Here is a 22389-nt window from a genome sequence, read left to right as displayed (position 1 = left end):
CAGCTCAGGGGAAAGGACTAGCAGGGAAGGTAGACTGGAAGATGCACTTTAAGGGAGTATTTGATTGTGCTCAGCCCATGGGATCAGAATTAGGCTGAAGTAAACCTGGATTTTAAAGCCTAACAAAATAAGGGCTAAAAAGAATATGTTTATTGCCCATATACTATCACAGTGGGAAATAAGGTATTAAACTGAAGGGTTATCACTGCTGTACACAAAAAAATTATCAACTGTCCATGAATGTATGTTGCTGAAAATTAGAAAAGGTCTGTCCCTGAAAGCAGTAATATTCTGGAGAAGTTTGGCTGTTAGGGCCATGCTACCCAGCTTGTTTTAAAATGGAGCCTGGTAGATTCATGGATGGAAAAGTTGGATATAAATGAAACGCCACGTTCATTAACATCTGAGAATCCCGTGAAAATACGTTTTGCTCATTATACTCTAAATTATTTCAGGCCTAGATGGAAATGAGAAGCAGAATGACATCAAGAATGATAAAATTATTACAAAGTTTGGGGTGAATATTTATTATTATATATACTAAGACTAAGATCTGGGTAACTAGTCAGTAATAATGACTATATGTGCTCTTAAAAGGCTGTGGAGAAAGGCTGGTGTGTCCAAAATATCTAAGCACCAGCCCTCAGAATACCTGTCCTATAAGAAAATGTCTACTTCCTAAAAATCAAGACACCAGCTATCACGAGTCACTCTTGAAAATGTTAGCTAATCTTTTCACCCAACTCTGTTAACACAAGCAGCCAACCAGTCTGTGCATGCTTTACTTGATACCGCAGTTTGACAGTTCTGTAGGGAGACTGTGAGCCAAATCTGAAATTCAAAGTCAGTTCAGAAAGTAGAAAGTCATTACTTTTCAATAATCCCAGATATTTAACTCACTTTTCTGAGAAGTAGGTCAGATACCAATCTGCATGGTAAATGGATATTTTCACATAAAAAAAAAAATTTCTGCCTGAAAACTGTGTGTTAGTAATACTGTGATTCACAATTAATGTTACTCTAGTTGATGACAGTTTCCTGTTTTCTTCTGATGAACCTGTGCTTTTGATGCCCTTCGTACAGGTCACTTCAGTTTTCTCATCTATAGACCATTTGGCACTAATTCTCTAAGCAGCTTGGGCTACTAGAGCTCTGAAATAACTAACAAACTTTTTGTCATCTTTGTGAAGGCAGAGACAGCTTTAGGCACAGGCAAAGATGCTAATGGCCTAGGGAGCAAGAGGATCTCAGCAACGAATACCTATGACCTTACCAACTTCTTTGCCTATGGCTAAACTTCATGTGGCTGTAGAGAAAAGGTGGTGTGGTGTATGGGGATCTCAAAGAGTTCAAGGAGAAACTTCCACCACTGATCCTTAGGAAGAACTTTAAAAATGCTAGCAGAAAGAGGAATCAGATTACCACAATGTGGTGAACTAATCCATGCCAAAAATAAACTGCAAAATTAAAAAATGTAAGACACATGCATTTGATGTACTCCACTGCTCCACACGTAGTTAGGAACCAGCTTTTGGGAGGCTGTGGGAAAGAGGGTCTCCTTAAACCAGTTTGCCCTTGAAAGTAAGTGCAGACAACCATAACCAGAGTTGTGCTACCTTTCTGTGAAGACACACTCTGAGATGTCATCAGAAGAGCAGAGAGATCTTTTCAATTCTTTGTTGATAACATGACATAAGGATTGCTTAGTTTTTTCTATTCTAACAGGGAGGACTGCATACAGAGAAAACAGAATATCGAGAGAGGGAGAAAACAACATATACTTCTGGTTTTATTTTATTTTAAATGTAATCATTTAAAATAACTCACAGGAAAAAACTGCAATAATGACAGCAAAAGCCTCTGTTTAGGTTTAAAGTACGTGATTAACAATCTGGGTGTTAAAAGTATTTTAGAAGCTTAATGGACCCATGGAAAGAATAGTGGTATTCTGATACCAGCTGTTCTGCATAGTGATGATGTCTGAATTAATACTAGTTTATAAGCCGAGGCCTGATTTATGTGAATTAAAATGCACCATATTTAGCTGAAAAGTTAACATGCCTCTTACAGTAATATTGCAAATTCCCTAACTGCTTTGCTGTAATATGGCCCAGTTAGAGAATCTATAACCTAAATCATGTCCCAGTGATTTAGGAAGTGTTTAAATTGCACATTAAATTAAATACATAGGAGCTAAAAAGGAAAAGTTCACCGCAGATGCAACCTAATTAATCAGCACTGAATTGATTTTGTACTAATATTTTTAAATGAGATTTGTTTTCTTGTTTTCCATTTGAGAGTTAATTTGTGTCATTCATTAAATAGTCTGTATCTATCTGTTTTGGGAGAATGTAATTAATAATTAAGATAATTAACTGAATCAATTCAGAGATACCTTTCCTTGTATTACATTAAGAAAAGCATATAAATCTTCTTTCCTCAGTTTAGTATACCTAATTGGTGTACAATAAATTCACACAGTAGTTTGAATGAAATCTCAATTTTTGGGGGGTGAGCTGTGAAACTATCTACAGGTAGAATGTTCTTTTTGGTATGGTTGCATCTGTGAAGCTACAGACTTTAGCCATAACATCTGATATCATGAAAATTAGGCTAATGTGATGAATGGAGTTGATTTCAATTGATTGCAGTATGCAATCCAGCCCACTCACAGAAACCCATGAATAAGAATTTAATTTAAAATGACAGGTGAAGCATTTGCTCAGCTTTGAACAGGGGATGATGAAGGTGGCTAAGGGTATTGTCAGCCCTTATCAGCTAATTAGATACAGTCCAAAACTGGAAGAAAAAAAAAAAAAAAACCTGTCAATTTGGTAGAAATTTGCTGCCATATGGCCTGAAACTAATGGGTTGTTGTTCTATAACATCAGAATCTATCCAGAATATCTTCAGAGCACTGTAGAAATAAGCAGGGAAGTAGGAAAAAAAAAATAGCATCACCAGTTAAACAGATCTTAACCAGCAATTGAATTCAAGAGGGCAAGTGTTTTCTAATGAGTACTGCATCTTACTCTTCAAAGACTAGTGATTATCTTGCAGTGTTATTTCTCAAGTTGAGTTCACTTTGATGTTAAAACACATTTGCAGTACATATCTACATATATATCTAGGGGTTTTTTTATGTATTGTGTCTTTTCTGATGAAGAATCTTAGAACTCTAGGAATTTAGAAGTGTGTTCTGGCTCCCCTAGCACAGAGATGAGAAGGGGGGGAGATAAGGGGAGAAAATTTCTCTTTCTTTTTTTTTCATCTTAAGCGGCTCCACAGGGATAGAGCTTCTAAGAACTGGGTAGAGGATTTAGCAACACATCATGCACAGCTAAATCATGAAGTGGATGCAAGAGCCTTGCACAAACACGTGTAAGTCCATGTGATGTTAGTGTAACCAAAAAGAAAGTGCTATGGCACCCTCTCCTACCTGTCGAAGTGAACATATGTTGTTCTACCCTGGAACTCCTCAAAACACACATGGAAATGTTCTGCCTGTCTCTATTGTCTGAAAGAAGGCTGATGGCATCCAGCTCCTGAAGAATAACTAACCCAAGGTAATCCATGAGACAGGCTATGGCAAGAGCACTCCTTTAAGCAGTATAGCTCAGGGACTGGATATGCTGTATTGCTGCAAATAGCAGTGACTGGTGTGTATGTGGGTACGTGTTCATGTGAGGTAGGTTTTAGAATGTGGGTTTTTTTGGTTCTTGCATCCATGAAACCAAGGATCAAGAAATGGAAGCAAAGCAGATGTATAAATAGTGCCTCTTCTGTTTGTTTTTTCCTCAGGAAAATAAAGGAAAGTTTGGAATGCTTTCCTGTTAAACTCAATAACTTGATCCACACGCTTGCACAGATGTCAGTGACAAGCTCTGCAAAGCCTCCAGCTCCAGAGACTGTCCCCCAAGAATGGATGATGCTGAACACAGAGAAGTCAATCGCAAGAGCCACCATTTTGGGGTTCAACAAAAAGTCTGACTCCGTATGTATTAAGTTCTTTGCTTGCCCTCATTTGCCTTGATCTTTAACGACTCTTCTGTGAGCTGATATACTTTCCCTCCTCCTTTGTAGAAGATGTGCTCGTGCCCCATTAAAGGGATCACTGGATGAACAGCAGTGCCATAAGCAATGAGCTACCGGAGAGAAAGAACACCAGGCAGACAGCTATTAGCAGGGAGCCATTAAGGAGAACAGTTCATGCCCTATAGTGAAAAATAAATCAAGAGCTAATTAAAGCATCCAGAAGGAAAGCATGGCACAAAATTAGGAAGCCTAATAGAAATTGGAGGCTGTTATATGATGCTTTAATGGTGCATTATTAGTTTTCACACACTGCAGTGATCTTTCAGTGCTTGAGTTGTATGCTATCCAGGCAAGTTTCTCTTTCTGTGCAGCAAAGACTGTAAATTACAAACTGAATTCTTTGGCACTTGGCACTACATTAAAGAAAGGTTTTTTCTTTGTTAAAATCACCCTATATTTTCTCTTGTACATTTCTTTTAATGTACCTCTCTCATTGTTTCTCTTTTCTGCGTCTCCCTTTTCCCCAATACAGCTATATCTGGTCCAGGTGGTGCAAACCTGCAACGTGGTCACTTTTGTGGAAAAAACATTCGACCAGTTCTCAAAACTTCACAGCCATCTCCAGAAGCAATTTCCATCACATGCCCTCCCAGAGTAAGGCAGCATATTAGCAAATGTTATTCTGCTGTTAAATGGTTCTCTCTCTGCACAGATAAAAATGTGAGAAAATGTACGGCAGACGTATTTTTAGAAACACAAAGGCAAGCCTTCTATTCAGCCCCAGAAGAAACTGAATCATAGACCATTGTGACAGTCTAACTTTTATATATTTTATTATTCCTTTTTTAATGGGAGTAGAAGGGGGGAACAGCTTGGCCCTGACACAGCTCTTCCTGAAATCAAAGGGTAAGTGGTATTGACTTCATTAAAGGCATGATAGAGCCTTTAATAGTTTTTATTTTCTGCATGATGTTGATCAAAACTCATAGCAAAATCCATATATTAAAGCAATGTAGGGATGTTCACACTGGCTCAGAGCAGAAACAAGCCAGTCTCTGATGCTGGCAGGCATGATCAACCTTTTTACAAAAAGGTGCACATACTCCCCACCTGAGAAATATGCAATAAGCTTATGTACTGTCCTGGCCCCAAAAAACAATACTTTGTGCCTTGCATCATTCAGTTTAATATCTCTTGGAAAATATGCTATCATTAGTTGCAATAATTCTGAATACTACTTTTTATCCATGTGCATGTCTATTCCTGCTTTTCATATTCTGAAACTTACTCCTTCACAGTTTCCAGGGACAGTGAATCCCACGATTTTTTTCTGTCTTACATAAAACAGCTTTGTCTTATGTAGTGATTGTCCGTGGCTTTGGTAATACAAGTGGAGTTATGTATTCTACAAATATCATATACATTACACTGCACACACCATTGAGAACAAAGTAGTCCTCTCTTAAACAGTCATGCTGGCTCACCTGATACAAGCCCCTCTTCAAGCTCAATCTGTGATAAAACATAAAGCTGGCCAAAAAGATAAGCAGTTTACTTGAACCAAGCAGCAGCTGGTGAGACTCGGAATTCCAGTAAACACTGAAAATGCTTGAATCATGGTTTTGATTTGGAGATATTTGCACACTAACCGTTAGGTTGTAAAATAAAATATTTAACAAGTACCTATTTATGATTTTTTTCCTGTGGTGAGCAGAGCCCTTTGAAGGAAAATATATTTCTCTTTAGAAACACATAGACCTCAGAAACACTGTAGTAAATTTCAAAAATAGTACTAGCCATTTTTCAGATAAATCTACCTTTAATAAAATCCCTCACAACATTTTCACTGCAAAAGAGAGTTCCAGAACTCACAGAGGGTTAATCTGCATATCCCGAGGCTGTGTCTAAGAGTTTTATGGTCATAACTCAGTCCCAGCAGTAACCTGTAACTGTATGATCTTTCCCCAAGACTGTGTTAAAGTAATTAATTTTATGATGTTTCTTTAGATGTATGTCCTTTAATGTTAAAGTTTTCGTTTGTTTTCTAACAGAACTTCATCAGTTTGAGGCTTTTCATGTATTCCAGATTTTATTCTAATAATGAAAACCTAATTATTTCTTTATAGGAAGTTATCACTGAAACTGCCATACCATCTCAGACCATTTGTTTGTTGGTGTGTTACAAAGCTCCATCTCTGGCCAATGCCAGATGCTTCAGAGGAAGAAAAAAGCCTTGTTCCATAATGTAACCACAAAATCAGTTTGAAAATGTACAATTTTAAAGTAAAATGTCTACTATTACTAGAATAATTGGAACTGCTAACAGAAAGGACTTGGTTACTGCTTTGTATTGATTCATGACATTGTATATATTCATGTCTCATTAGGAGGAAATAACACAATATGAGTCTGCTTCATACAAGTGCTAAATACTGGCTATATCACAAGAAACTAATGGCAAAAGCTCAGAGTTCTCAGCATCTGAAATTTTGCTATTGACATGTAAACATTCAGCCCGTATTTATAAGTCAAAGCACAGCTGCCCCAAGCAAGCCTTTGCACTCTAGCACCTTCCCTCTTATTTGATTTCGGAGTATTAATTGTGTTTAATTACTGTTTTTTAAAAGGCCAAAAATCTTTTCACCCAACAAATCATTTAAGTGACATCATTTATACACAGAATGTTCTTCAAGCTAGTAACTAGGAAATGGAATCTGCTGTGCAGGATGTCTGCGCGTGGCGCATGTTTATATTTTTCTGATCTACTTAACATAGATGCAAAGCTCAAAATCAGCTTGGGAAGTTAACCTTTTCTAACACAAGTGTGTTCACAAGTGCAAGTGGGTTTCAGCCATAGGTGCAATTCAGCAAAAGCATGAAGGCCTTTTAAAGAAGAGTTAGTACTGCTGCAAGGTTCACATTGTCCTTCACCGCAGCAGTTATTGGTGCTATCAGTTAGCAGTTTCTCTGTCCTCTGTTTGGCCACTGTGCTTAGGTTACATCCTCTGAGGGCCTACATTTTACAGCCAGAGTCCTCTCTTTGTGTTATACAGTCTAATTAATTTTAAGCTGCTTCCAAACAGATCCCCCCTATTATCTCTTGAAAGAAGTCCTTTTTGTGCCCCAGAGGAACCCAGAACATTCACAGGCTATCTATGTGTGCCAAATGACCTGGGCTCTATTTTTATCTGTGCAACTCGTATATGTCGTGATCCTGGGTCATCTTTCCCCTTGCCTTGTTATGTGTCCTGACACTTTAATTTTGTGAGGCAAGAATCACCTCTTACTATTGATTTGTACAGTGCCTAACTGAGCCTTGATCTTTCAGAGCTATAGGTAAAAATAATCAAAAGGTCGTACATACATACAACATGCTGCTATCATCCTGGCCCCTTTCTGTTTTAATTGCAGACTAAGTTACACCAGTGCTGAGTTCTTCCTCAGAAGTATTGCACGAGATGGGTAAAGACCTGCCCGCTGCTAAAAAGAATTACAATATCCTGTTGATCAGTATGCTCTTCATAAAAGGCCTTCTGTTACAAAACAAGCTTAAAAAAGCCCAACCCAACAGGTCTAATTACAGTTCATAAAATCTAATTACATTGAATCTCTTGGTAACAAAAAAAGTGGGTTAATCATCTTCAGTCATTTTATTTTCACTAGGTGAGGCTGCTATTTGCCATTGTTACAGCTGGGTGGTTTGCAAAGCTGGCTGGTGTTCCTCTCTAGGGATGGGAATCCAGTGCTCCATGTGTTGCTATTTGGCTGGCCTTTGAAAAGCTGATGACGTCTTCTCACTGAGCAGTGGAATTGAGTAAAACCTATTCAAAGTAGGATCTGACCAGCTGCCTTTCAAAAGGCCGGCCAAGTGTCTCTTTTCAGTGCATTGCACTGCTAGATGGCTCTTTAGTCATTTGTCTGAAGCCTTCAGATATCTCTTGAGATCTAGTGGATAAACAAGGTTGTACCAGAAAAAAGAGGTTTGTAAACAAGACACGGTTAACTGTTTACAGTGGTGAACATGAACTACAACCAGATCAAAACTTCTACATTTCTGTATCACATAGATGAGAGGACATAAAGCATAATATTAGTTATGAATCCAAATATTAGCAAACCATATCACAAAACCCATTACATGCATTTTAGCACAGATAGCTTTTCTAATGCTCCTTCAACCTGAGAGAGAAATAGTCCTTGTCAGGGCAAGGTTAATATAAATTGATTGTGTGTATTGTTAAAAATCTAACCTTTTCACTGATCTAATGTGCATTGTCTCTAAAATGCAAAGATGATTCAAGTAAAAAAAAGGTGGGGTTTTGACATTTTCAATCACCAAAGCATTTGAAAATTGACGTAAGGCCATTCTATGCATATGTGGTTTATTTACTAAACTGAAATGAAATTCATCTTAATAAAAATTCAGCAAGAACATTACTACTATTATTGTTATTGCTTTTGTTGGGATTGATTTTGTTACTATGATGATCATTTGTTTTCATATATTACTTTTATTATAGTAGCGCCTGAAATTACATATGGGATCAGGGACCTGCTCTGAAAAACTTATCTACACTTTAAATAGCTGAGGTAAAAAAGCAAGCAACGATATATTCATAAAACGTCACATTGTTGCTGTAAGGCTTTGATATTCAACATTCTATGGTAAGGGTTTGTATAGCATGAGCCCTGGGCTGAGATCTGAGATCTGTTGTGCTGTGCACAGTGAAAAAAATGGGGAGGGTAGTGTTTTCCTGGGATCATAAAGGGCCAATTTTTCAGAGATATTTAGATACCATAAAATGCAAATAAGTGCCTTTTAGGGTTTGGTGTTTTGTTTTTGTTTGTTTGGGGTTTTTTTAATTAATGATTTAGAAAGAAAAAGGGGCACAGTATGAAACAGAGTATCAGCAAGTTATCAGAAGAACCAGAGTCAGAGGGTAAGCAATCCTCTGGACACTGTACCCATTCCTCCCCCTACCTGCAAAACCTCTTAGAAAGTGTTAACTTTATTCTGTTAAGTAGAGCTGCAAATATTTCCAGTGAATACAGTACAAGAGTTACTATAGTTATGAATATTCTTCTTTTTCAGGTTTCCCTACTCACGGCATTTACCTTTTACGGATCTTGAACATAAAAGAGTGAAGGATTTGAATCTCTATCTGAAGCAGCTATTAAGTGGATCCAGGAAACTGGCCAATGTGAGCACTTCCAGTATTTATTTTATTTGCATATGACTTTTAGTATCATTGTACAAAAAGATTCAGGAAGCTTTCCATGGCCTCATTGGAAAGAAAAAATAAATTACATAAATGACACATCTTCTAATGCAGCCGTTTTGAGATGGAGCCATTGTAGCATTCATCAGAACTTAAGACAAAGGCAAGAATGACTGAAAAATAGTTTATTAGACCTGGCAGGGCGTTTTTCAAAAGAACTGGTCTTCCTTTGCTGCCATCCAAAAGTAGTGATTCACTGAATTTTTGACAGTAAGGAGTACATTCTGAGGAATGTAATGTCTAAAAAAGAAGTAAGTTTTGAAATATTGAAAAGTCTGATTTTGACAGTTTTTAAATGAAAAGTTCCATTCTTTCAGCCCAGAAATACTCTTCATTTCAAAATTTAGCTGACATGTAGAAGAAATTGTTTTGCAAACATAAGACCAAAACCAGAATGTCTCAATATTATCAGAATGACACACTGTGTCCATTAAAATTGCTGTTTTCTCATTTTTTTATTCATTATTGTTTTCTGAGATTTGATGTTCTCCTCCTGTTTCAAAATGGAAAGTTGAAATGGTAACAAACACTGGCTCTTCATTGTCTGGCCCAGGACAAAGCCTTATGCACCTCAGCACCATAAAAGCCAGGGCCAAGAGCAACTAACAGCCCCCATGCACCCCAGGAGGATGTTAAATCATTACGCTGCTTCACTTCGGAAATTGAATGGTCAATTACTGATAGTGACACGAGGGTCTGAGAGAAAGGAGCATTTTCCAGTGACCAGGCATTGTCAGGAAAGCTGTCAGACAGGCAGGAAGAAATGGTGTTTTACATTAGATCCTAGGCTTACGTAGAGGCTAGTAAATTCCAAGGCACGAGCTCGTGCGTTGATTCTGCTGTTTCACTGTTGGCACGTTCTCTAGCAGAGCTTGGGCCTCTGCCAGGTGAGCCATGTCATGTCCCGTGGCCTCAGGGCCATAGCACAAACTGGGTCTGGTTTGGTTTAGTAGTGTAGTTGGTCTAGGATGCCAAAAGAGGGTGTGACAGGATGTTTTTTCTCCAAAATTTCAAACATCTTGCAGGAGGAGAAAAATTCTTGCTGCCTAACTATATAACTTTCCCAGCTGTGACTGTGTAATGGAGATTTAAGAGGAAATTGTCCATATGTAAAACAAACAGGAGTTTTCTTATTAATATGAATATAAATTCTGTGCCCTGAGTTGAAACTGAGATTTCCAAAGAGGATAGATAATACCTGTCTCACAGAGTTACACTTAATTTGGTATGGACAGCTGACTTGGGTGCTTGGCTGCTTTGACAGACCTTGCCAAGTAAACTGCACAAGTTAGGGTTAATTGTTCTGCAATTTCTATCACTCATGTTAGGGTCATGAGTTTATTTTACATTAGCACCTTTCGGTCACAGCTGAGGAAAAACTGATATAAGCCAGTGACCTGGAAATGAAGAGCTCTGTATCTTCTAATGTGCTCCGGGCTGCTGTAAGGTACATGAATTTTCAATTTGGGCCAAGCACTGCTGTATAGAAGTCTAATCTATGGTTGAAAAATTAGACTGCTTAAAGCCCTGAGATAGTAATAAAAACATTTCCCAGTCACGCGCAGAAGCTTTCTTCTCCCTCCTGCGCCATGGTCTGTGAATGGGCTAGTAATCAGCCAGAGCACACTGCCTTGCAATGGGCTTCCTAACACCTTTCCTCCTCCCTTTGTGGTCCTGCAGCATGCACCTGTGGAGCTGGGTAAGTTTTCCCAGCATGTTGCAGCTGGGACACTGGGACGCAACCACAAATAGGGTATTCAGAGGGAACTGTGGACAGATCTGCTTGGGGACATACGCTGGTGTGGCTCTGGACCAGCCCAGCGGGGCTGTTCAGATGTGCTGGACTATGCAGTTGCTGAAAACCAGTCCAGTCTGGTACAGCCTGTAGTGCTGAACCATGAGGAGAAGAAAATGATTTTATGCCTAAGAGGGCAGCATAGCTACTGGTGTGCTGGACTTGGAGGACATGATAATAAGCAGAGTAATGAGCAGATTGTTTCCATCTGTAAAGTGCTATTGCATGCGGGAAATCATCTTGCTTACCCCTATGCAGCTAACCTGCAATTCTAGATTATAACTTTTAAAGTTATTGATACTCTATAAACATTGAAGCATTATTTTTACTTCAGTATGCTTCTCCTGCTGGGAGGTGTGAGAAATTTAGAAAATATTGACGTGTTCTGACCCACTTAGATCAAGGAGACCAGTCAGTGGGTAATTTCCTTTATATTCCCAGCTGAAGGCTTCTTTTTTACTTTTCCCTTTGGTATGACTCTTTTAAAAGTGTCGTGGTGTCTTCTTGGTTTTATGCTGAGCAGAAAGCCAAGCTGGGAGGCTTTCTTGATAAAAATAAATACAATTATTTTGTCTTTGTGCCTTGGGAAACTTTGCAGTCATATTTGTCCTTTTTCTCAAATTGCTAGGGAGCCTGACCGAAACCATTTAGTGAGTTGACTGTTCTCAAGCATTACCAAACTGTCATTCCTATGAAATAGTAAAACTATGTAGGAATAAATACTTAATTCAGAAATTTGTGAAGAAATCTTGTAAGAGCAGATGCCTGTAGAACAGAGTTCCCTTTACTTTCTTGATACAGTCATTTCTTTCTGCTGAATTGTACCTGTATGGTATCATAGCTGCAATGTAGCTGTACAGTATGCTGGACCATTGCCTGAGGTGGAGAAAAGATCTTTTATTTTGTTATAAAATACCCTTGCTATCATTGTAAACATATTATCCAGATTGACTAGACACCATTTTCAGCTCTGAAAAGTTTAGTTCAGTCCACACAGGACTGACTACATGCTTGGTTCTACCAATTAAGTAATTTTAAATCCTAGAAATAAAGAAAGAATTGGATTATATCGAAATTCTTTCCTCAGTCATGCCTTAATGCCTACTTTTTAGTCTAGACTAAGTTCTGATTATGAAAATTGTGTTATAATGAAGGGTAGGTCAGAATGTCACTGACCTTTTCTGCTAAATGGTTTGAACAAGGAGGAGAGGTGGAAAATAGCTGCCTTCTCATTTGTACTGTAGCTCAAATGGAATTAAGTGTGTCTTTAAATCTTTCTTTAAAGAATAGAAACTTCAAGCCACCTTTCTCTATCTCTGTATTTTAGTATCAGATCCAATAAGTGAAAAAACATCAGCTGATGGAGATATTTGCTGCTGGGCCAGTTTAAATGCTTAAACATGCTCATACCCTTCCCTATTCAAAGCGGTTTTTTAAGTCTGTGGTTTAGCTTGAGCATAAGCCTCATTCATTGACTTCTGAGACATTCTTTGAAGAGTTGCCCAGGAGTGCTTTTCCTAAATTCAGGTTAACACTTGGTTAGAAATAACTACACCACCAGACTATATACATGAACAACAAGCTGTATTCATCACTAAAATGCAAAAGTTGATGCACCTTCATTGTCATATTGAGTCATTTAGGACAGGATCAAAAACAGGTTTCAGCACCTTTTTTACTTTCATTCTACTCCTCCCAAACCAGTGGCAATATATGTGATCACACCGTAAGAATGTTTAGTTTTGTGCCAGTTGCACCATTGCTGACTGGCTTATCAGCTGCATGCATTGAAATGCCTGGGTCTTCTAGATCAGCACGGCAACATACTCAACGATGCTTAGACTCCTCGAGTCTTGCTTCATTAAATCGCAAAACAACCAAGTGGTGCCATCAGTAAGAGGTGAAGCATCAAGAAACAGTAAATTGAAGGTTGGTAACGTGGAGGAGGACAAAAATATACATTATCAAAGTATAAATCAAAAAGGGAGCTGCTGCTGACCACTTTTACATTTTTCTCTATTTCACTTTAACTCCAACTGAGTGATGGGCTCAGTGGAGATCGCAGCCCAGATCTCGTAACATACCACATAAATTAGGGCTGCCCTAGTGCCTTGTCATTTTACTGCTGTATTGTAGGAGGGTTGTACACTCCCTGGGGACACAAAAGCAAGGTAAGTCTCCATTAATTTAGTCTGCTCTTGGCCCTGGTGTCAAACAGCAGCATTCACAAAGCTGAATGTCTTCATGCTTATCTTGAAAAGACAACTTGCACCTGGCTTGGGCATTACAAGTGAAAAATCTAAAACTGAATCTGAAGCAATGTTTTATATAGCAACTGTGCCATTTGGTACCATTAGCCAGCTAGTAACAACCTATGGATAATCTTCCCATCTCGCATCATTTAAAAGAAGTGGAATTTAATTTGTGGTTATTGTTATTGATAACACAGCTCAGACTCTAGATGTACATACTGAACTTACAAAACTACATAGCCTTAATTAAACGTGTTATTTGTCCCACATCTTTCACATAGATTGTTTTTGTGTGCAAGTTCAATAGGCTTGGATGTTTGCGGGGCTTTGTTTTTCATGATGGAGGGGTTTGGCAAAGAATAGTAAGTGCAGTTGCATAGTAGGCTAGTCAATAGAAAGAGATGAGGTATATTGGGTTTTGACTCTATAAAAATTTTCTAAGTATCCAAATTAATTAAGGGCTTTGGGGTCAAAGATAAACCCAGTGCAAGCAGGTAAGCAAACAGTGACAGTGTATCAGCTATGGATAGGTTCTGTAAACAGCTTTGTGGTGACTTATAGGCTGTGTAAAAGGGCTTTAAAGAGGATGTAAATGGAAATGATTGTAAATTATGTTCACTCATTTTCAAGCCTACAGTTGAAACCAAGACCACAGCGTTGTGCTAGAGTGACTAATGTTTTACACTATAAAAGTAATCAAGTTTGATAAGAGCTTCCCATATTTCATTTGTATTTTATTCGCTGGCGCTACTTGGGATTTGCAGAGATGAGAAAACAGCTCCCACAGTGCCTGTATGGAGCTGCATAACGCAGTGGTACGAAGTGCACCCGAGGTATGTGGGTCCCTTAAACTCCCAACACTCCCGTACTCCTGCACCAAGGAATCCAGCAGAGCCAAAATGGGGAGGGTTCAAAGTCCTCTCTTTTCTGCTGTCCTTTCCTGAAGTTATAATAGCTGCAGCAAGGTCAGCTTTTTCTGGTTTCTTTCTTTCCTGCTGATTCTCCATCCTGTTAAAGTATAACAGGTGCATGGGTGTTCTCTGACCCCAAATCTACTCTCAACACAGCTGAAAAGAAAGCTGAAAGCAGAGGAGAGGCTGCTTTTCTTTCTAATGAAATTAAATCTGGCTTGAAATCTGGCTGTGTTGCACTGACAGCAGAGTGCTTGTCTAGTTAGTCTCTAATGGAGAACGGTAGACAAATTCTACCATGCTACAGTGGTGCAGGGCTGTACCAGCTCCCCTGATGCCACTGAAATTGCTTATTTCAGTTGTATCCTAGTTTAAGTGAAGGCGAAATTTGTCCCTTTTGAGTTTAAAGGCTGAAAAAATGTCATGCATGAGTTCTAGCCAGACCAACATTGATGCACCCATAGATACCTGGCAGCTCCCCAGTAGGCTGATGTTATTGAGTGACCTGGATAAATATTGACACTACCAATTAAAGATTTTTGTCTTATTAGGTAAGAATGGTTAGACAAATAATAGGAGGCTTTCCTAAAAATCACTAAATGGGAAGTATTTTAGCGAATTTCCATTTACCGATTTAAAGGTAAGAATTCCAGGGGAAAAAAAAGGAAGGTGAGTGCTTGTGGTCATCCTCAGTGCCTGCCTCTCTGCCAAGACTGTCACAGGGTCTCCAAGATTCCCACCTATGGTCACATCTTTGTAACTACAATTGCTTGTTTAGCAGCGGTCTCTATCCACCTAAATACAGTGCACTTTTGATCGTACATGTGTTCAAAGCTCTGATGTGCCTGTTTCTGTTTAGCAGGTGTAATTAGATGAATGCTTAACTCTAAGCATATGCTTCAGTCCGATTGACTGGGGTCCAACTGATTGAAGTCCCATTGATTTAGGAATCACCTGAAAGTTCAGCGTGTGCTTTGGTGGTCTGCTGACAAAGGGTGAACTTGAGAAGGTATTTACGCACTTTGCTGGTGGAAATGTAAATGGTGGACTCCTGCAGCAGGCAGATTAACACAGTTCAGGGGAAAATTGCTGTCTTATGAATAACAGTGTGCAAAATGCTTATTGCCACAAACATGTAGGAGATCTCCCCCATTGCTTTTGAAGCACTCCGCCCTGGATAGACTGCTACATCTGCCCCTGCAATCTGACCTGTTATGTTTTTGCTTTCCATTTGCCGACATTAGCCTTGCTGCTTCCCCACGTGCTTCAATATCTGTTGAGTACAACGGACACACAGACAGGGAAAGCTTTGAAGTCAGTGCTGTGGAACCAGCAATGTACATGCCTGTCGCGTTCATACCTGATGTAAGATCTGCACAAATTCCACTTCTGTTCTTAAACCAAATGTCATTTTTTCATAGTGTTGTCTCCTTTAGAAATGAGAGTTTGGAACTATCATCTTAAACAATCTTTGCACCTCCTGTTTACAAACCTCTCTGTTCATATATTTCCATTTATTGCTGAAAGACTAAGCAGAAAGGAAGCAGAACACCAGGCTGCTCAGCATGGAATTTTTTATTTCTCTTTCAAGTCAGTTAGTGTATCCTTCCTTCCAACCTCCTGCCCACTTTTCTCGGGATCTTTGAACTCAAAGGGCTACCTAAGTTTCTCTGCTTGTTTTCATGCTGTCACATAAAGGCTGAGCTGCCAAAAATAGAGTCTTTCAACCCTTGAGGTTTCCTATACTTGGGACTTGTGCTGAAAGAGCAAATGGAGGTCCCACAGGGAATAACTTGGCTGTTTAAAACTATTGGAAGCTACAGCAGGTGTATGGGCTTTCCCCTGTAAGCTATCCTCACGAGATGAAAGAAAAATTAGTCATGCTCAGGACAGACAGGTATATTGCCAGTCCACTGCTAATAGCTTAAGGATTTGTCATTCAGTACAAGGAGGACAGCTTTGTTGGTTTATCCTTTTTTGTTTTCCCCCTTATTTTTCTTTTAAAGAAAATATCAGTGTGGGAAAAATTCCAAACAGTAGAATGAAAAATAAAAGGCAACTGCTAAAATAAATCCAGATTGCTAAGTCTTATCTCTATGCTGAACAGACACATCTTGTTCCTCTGTCTGCTGTAGCCACATATTAACTACTCACTAGCTGCATTTGTCACTAAACTCTTCCTTTTCTTTTTTCCTTGCACAAATCATGCCACATCTTGTCAAGTTGAAACAAGACAAATGCTACATGAAGTACATCTTGCCAATAAGAGACACATTATTTTTCATGGCCTGGAAAAAAACAATGGTGACATTTTAATGCTAGAATCTGAAAAGTCCCTTGTTCTACCCATTCATTACAGTGTCAGTCCAAGTAACATCAGTATGAATGTAGCAATTCTAACCACCCAAAAGAATGGCCATTCCGAAATACAGCTTTATGAAAAAGCTAATAAAATGCAATTACTCTCCACCTTTGAACAAGAATCATAAGAGTCCATTTCAGAATTCACATTTTTATTGCCTTGCACAATACTCAAATCTGGGGATTTGGTTTATTGTTTTAATTCTCTGCAGCTGAATGTAACTACTTGTTATATATGTTCACTAGAGCAGCACAAGTCAGTACATAAAAATAAAAGTTATAGTGCAGTACCTAAGGTGGATTACTCTTTTAAACAGGATGGCGAAATATGATCATCCCTTTCACTTCCCGTTGGTTTCTGGTAGGAGTTAACTCTGTCTGGAGCTTTTCAGTGTGAGTGTCCATTAAGCTGCCGTGTGAGGGAGGTGTGCACAATATCTAAGCCTCAGGGAGGCACACATTAGGTCAGATACTTGGGGTCAGTCCTGTGCCAAGGGCAAATTTCATGCTGACTACACAATACACAGTAAAGATGTTCTCCTCCATTTATTTCACAGATGGGCTGCTCTGTAAAAGTAGTTGCAGCTGCTGATACATATCTTGAGACACTGGAGATCAAGGAAGAACGCAAATCTATGGCCCACATGGCATGTTGCTGTTTGGAAGTGTGTTGACAGAAAGGGGCCAGGTAGGCACCAATGCAGCACCCCTGAGCCAGTGCTAAGGAGCACCGTTGTCTTCCCAGTGCCTTTGGCGAAATCGTTCCCTGGGATCCTTGCCCATGATCAGAGGGGAAAGGCTCCCCTTTATCGCTAACTCCAGTATACACATTAGAAGCCTACCAGCAATCTGCTCAAAGGGGAATAATTCAAGGAACAGAGCACAAAGTATGATATTCTCTAAAATATTTTTATTTTCTTTCAGAATGAGCTTGTACTCAGTTTCTTCCTGAATTGGTGCAAAAATACTTTGGCAGAAGATTCATCATCTGTGACCTTAGGTATGTGGATTACCAATCTTATCTGTTTTCTAAGAAGGACTTCTTTAATAATATTCATTATAATAATGCCAAAGTGAGTCTAAAGTGTTTAGGGGGCATTTTTTTTAAGATATAAAGATACCAACAAATAATTCCTGATTTCTCAAGGTCTCTGAAAATGTGTGAGTAATGTGACCTGTAGTTTTCTTTCACTTTGACATATTCTCCTCAGCTTTGCTTCACTTCTTTTTGAATAAACATACCTATAAGCAAAGTAAAAGTTTATTTACACAAACCGTGGCAGGTTCCTTGTTTTACAAAACAAAATCTTTAGAGAAGAATCTGGAGGAAAGGATCTGAATCATGGCAAAGCACAATGTGTGCTTCGACAAGAGAAGAAAACTAGGGCTTCTAAAGTAATTTTCACAATGAGTGGAGCAGGTAAATAACAGAACATTATGTTAATGCCTAGGCATACATTATTAATGATAGTGGTAATTCACTTCTTACTAAATGAGATTCTACATTGTTCCCTTAGCCTATCTAAATACTTAACCCATTTCCCTCTTCTGTCTATCACCCAATTTAATCTAATCTCTGGCATTACAGCATTAAGAGCCAAAGCATAAACCATAAAATGTAAACCGTGAATGTTTATTGTCTTCTTGCACTAGTTCTGCACTGAAAATAATCTTCCATAGTCAGTTTTTAGGCAAAATAAAATCTCATAAAGAAGCCTGCAGCTGCACTCTGCACCACAACAATTCAGCTGGTTGTTATGTGCTCCAAGTAATAGGGTAGTTTCCAAGATCAGCAGTTATCCACATTTCAGAAAGGAGCGCAAGTATCTCTCCATATTTAGTTTGCATGTCCATTAAGTTAATTTAATCTCTCTGCAGACAGAGGTTTCATTATCTCTGTTGCTGGGACCATTTTTTTTTTAATCCATCAGAACAAGAAAAATCCCATTCTGGCTTCTCAGCCTTTGGAAGATTCCCCCTGTGTAGGGTTTATTCGATTAGGTCATGCCATTATCATATTAAATCCATTATTACTATTGGAAATTACTAATGGTACTCTAACTTTTACAAAGGAATGAGGAGATAATGCAAAGATGTCCTAGGTGTTAGGAATATCCAAGGCTAAATCTTGTCACAGAAAATCCAAACCAGAAACACGTAGTCTCGGTCCGTGGGCTGCCTCTCTCTGTAGACTCTTCAACCAAAGATGCAGACATGTGAGAGTGAGCTGAGGCATACAGAAGTTAAAGTCCCAGGTCTTTAGAAGGATTTTGACATTTCAGTAATATTTAGGTGCCTAATTATTACAGAGAATCTGGGTGTAAAAGTCTTATGCAAAAGCATGAACTGAGTCTGTAATAAAGTTGAGAAATAAATTACAGTCTCATAATTCCTACGGTGGTATCCCGAGCCAATATAGTCTGAAGGGTAAGCCCTTTATTTTTGTTGTCATTGACATCAAAATCAGAGAAGAGAATAAAGAAAGAGAGGTAAGACTGTGTTTAGTGGGTGTTTGATGAAAGCTATGTGACAAGTAACCCGATCTGCTGGTTCACTATACAGTTAGTGGAGGTGAAGGTCACAACCTGGTCAGGGGAGATTAATGTGTCTCTGGCCTCAAGCAGTGTGCTTACAGAGATATTATTTTTTTCCTGCTGAGGAACTCTGCCTTTTAAAGTTTGGACACTTCAGTTCCAGACTCAGGGCAAAACCCTTTGTTTAACACAAAAAAAAACCAACCCAAAAATACACCACCTCCTTTTGGCCTAGAAAATCCATTGCTATCATTTACTGATAGAATACCAGTAGCACACAAGGTCCAAATCAGGACCCAGTGAGTTCAGACTCTGTAAAAACAGAGAACAAGAATAATGGGCTGAGTTGCTTTGGGTATGGCACCACTTCTGGTCAGCGAGGAAAGGAATGTGCCTGGTGGACAGTTGATTGCAGTGAACTGTGCAAGTAGGTGAGCTTACCTGTAAATGAGCTTGCTCAGCTATCAGAGGAAGGCCAGCCATGCATGTGCTAATTACCCACTTGAAAAATTATTTTCATATATTTTAGTCTGTGCTTCGCCCCTTGCTGTTGGAGTTGGGCTGCTGCTGTACCCCAGCTAGCTCACTTCAGTCTATGCTGCACATCATTCCATACCCTATTATCATCCGCCCTGTGAGAAGGAGAAGACACAAGTCCATCTAAGGCAGGAGGTGGCTGGTCATGCCAAGCTGCCAGGTAGCAAACAAAGAGTAGCTGGGAAGAGCACAATCGCCCTGGAGGCTCTTGTTTGCTGAGGGTGCCCTGAAATGCTCTTGATTTGAAAGTAAGCCCCATAGTAATGCCACAGTCAGTCTGGGACAGAAATTAAGTTCACTAAGCCTGCAGGAGAGAGGCAATCTCCATGAAAGAACACATCATTCCCCCACAGCTTTCGTTGCTTTATGAGCTTGTAAGGGCCTTAGTTTTTGCCTGTTGTGAAGAATAACTCAAGTTTAATATGGGCTGTAGCTTTCCACAAACCTGGTGATTTCTCTCTCAGCCTTTACACAAGCAAATCATCTGTCCCTTAGTTAGGATCAATATAAAATAAAGTGAATGCTCAATAGAAGCAGGTTATGAATTTTGATCAAGAACAGCATCTTTCTCTTACACTGCTTTAATTTACAAATGCTGTAAGTAATTACACTTACTAAGGTAAAATAAAAATTAAAATTTATTAATTTGTACTGTGCTTCTAGCAATTAAGAGATTAAAAATCAGTGCTAAATTTACTTTGACATGAATACTGATTCAGTACTCCCAGTGGGGTGAATTCTGAATTATACTGAATATTGTCAGCATTTCATTATACCGAGCTCACTACAAGGGAGTGAGAGCAGATATCAGGAATGATCTCACAGACAGCCTTTTATAAAGACCCTTTAAAAAAAGGAAGAAAGAAAATCTATCAAAATCATTTTTATATCAACCTTGTTTGTTTTTCTTCTCTTGAGTTTCTGTCTCCTGAAAATATTAATAATTCAGACTGTTTTGCCAAAGTTATGAAATCATGAAGTCTTTGTTATTGGTTATAACAGTGCACAACCCAGCTCCAATTCTGGCATGTTTGATTAGTGCTCCACTCATTTCAAGGGCTGCTCTCCATTTAGTGCAATAGAGAAACTGTCTCTATGTCCTTCTAAAGGAAGATCCAAACTTTCCAAAAAGAATATCATACAGTATGCCTCTCCATGCAGAATCGCAGTCCTCATGAATAGTCCCTCAGGAAAGTCAGCTATTTTGCTCACGTTACAGAGTGTTGCGATCTGCTGCAGTTGTTCATTCTCAATGTAAAGCTTTTGCCACAAGTTGCATTCCTACTTGAGTTGCATTTAGACTGTTTTGCTGGCCGTAAGCACCTCTTGTTGGCTTGCAGGATGAAAACAGTGAGATAGTCAGTGAATGTATTTACAGCTGAGTGTCTGAAGTTGGGCACATTGGAGGATCATAAACCCAAGCTGTAGCTAAAGCAGGCAGCTGGTTGGCTTCGGGCATTCAACCCTGGCCCTGGAAAACCAAATAGGTTCCAGTACCCTTTGGTGCCAGGTGTTAAAACATGCTGTCACCAAGAAGAAAAGTCTAAGACAAATCCAAGGGTCCAGAATACAGAATAATACTTAACTCCCTAATGGTAGTGCTGTGAGACTTAGGTAATTAGTGCTTTCACATTGCTTTGCAGTCCACGTGTGAAACAATGTGTTATTAAATTACAGTTTCCCTGTTGATTTTGTCAGTCTTCTCTGTAGCATCTTCCTCGCTGTTTATATTTCTCATGCATTGTGCAAAGTGTAATGCAGAGCTTGTTTTAAAATGCTGCTAATGAAAACATCGCACAAATTATAGCATATAGAGCTGGTACTTCTCCAACACGCTAGAAAAGACCATCTAGATGAAGAACTGCATACTTGACTACTCTGAAGATCATTCCACCTTTGGTAGAAATTTGAACACTAATTGCCTTAATTTTGTCATTCAAAAAGAAGAAAGGACCCACAGTTTTCTAGTGTTTATGTTCCTCGATAAAAGAGATTATAAACTGGCACAATGTTTGAATTTTTCTGCAGGAGGGATTGGTGGCTGACTTCCACTGCAGAGTGCTGGGACACAGACATGTGTCATATAGAAAAACACTACAAGCTCCCATTCTGTCTACGGACAGGCAAACACCAGGGTCCTCGTTTGATCTTTGACAGCTTTTGCATTGACACCAGTGAGCGAAGAATTAATCCCTGGGAGGGAAATCTTGCTTCAACTGAAGTCAGTGGAGCTTTCTCCTGTATCTACAACAGACCAGCATTTGGTCTTTGCCTATAATGGAGTGCAAGTAGAGCATGACAGTTCCTAAAAATGCAGGGCCTGAGCTTGAGTCCATCTGACCAGGCTGGATAGACTGGAAGTATTTACTGTAAGAGTATTTTATTATCATTTGAAGCTAAAATCACCTAGACTTCAAAGAGACTATGGTTTAGCACTGAATGTGGGAAAGCCTAAAATATAACAGCCGAGTGTAGCTAACAGTAACTGTCTTTTATTATGAAATATAAGCAATAGAAGTTTCTTCCGTGTTTATCAAATTCCCTGCACTCTGTTATTTTTTCTTTACCGTCCTTTTAGTTTTTTTTTCCATTAGTGCTCAATTTATTACAAAGCAAGAGCAAATATTTTAGTGATAGCCATGCCAACAGAGTCTGTTTCAGACTTTATTTTACATAGTCAGAAAT

The 22389-nt window shown here is 39.0% G+C and overlaps 1 protein-coding gene across 1 annotated transcript in view; it reads left to right on the top strand.

The window, feature by feature from the left end:
- Positions 1-22389, top strand: part of PIK3C2G (phosphatidylinositol-4-phosphate 3-kinase catalytic subunit type 2 gamma) — a 208728-nt gene that overhangs the window by 160545 nt on the left and 25794 nt on the right. Inside the window, exons 26-29 of the mRNA XM_068401615.1 lie at positions 3802-3994; positions 4568-4689; positions 9128-9236; positions 17558-17633. Coding sequence (XP_068257716.1) covers positions 3802-3994; positions 4568-4689; positions 9128-9236; positions 17558-17633 — 500 coding nt within the window. The remainder of the gene's footprint in view (positions 1-3801; positions 3995-4567; positions 4690-9127; positions 9237-17557; positions 17634-22389) is intronic.

Source organism: Nyctibius grandis, chromosome 5, assembly GCF_013368605.1.
Source record: "Nyctibius grandis isolate bNycGra1 chromosome 5, bNycGra1.pri, whole genome shotgun sequence".
Classification (NCBI taxonomy): Eukaryota; Metazoa; Chordata; class Aves; order Nyctibiiformes; family Nyctibiidae; genus Nyctibius; species Nyctibius grandis.
The sequence above is the reverse complement of the archived record's forward strand: the minus strand, read 5'-3'. Positions and strand labels throughout refer to the sequence as shown.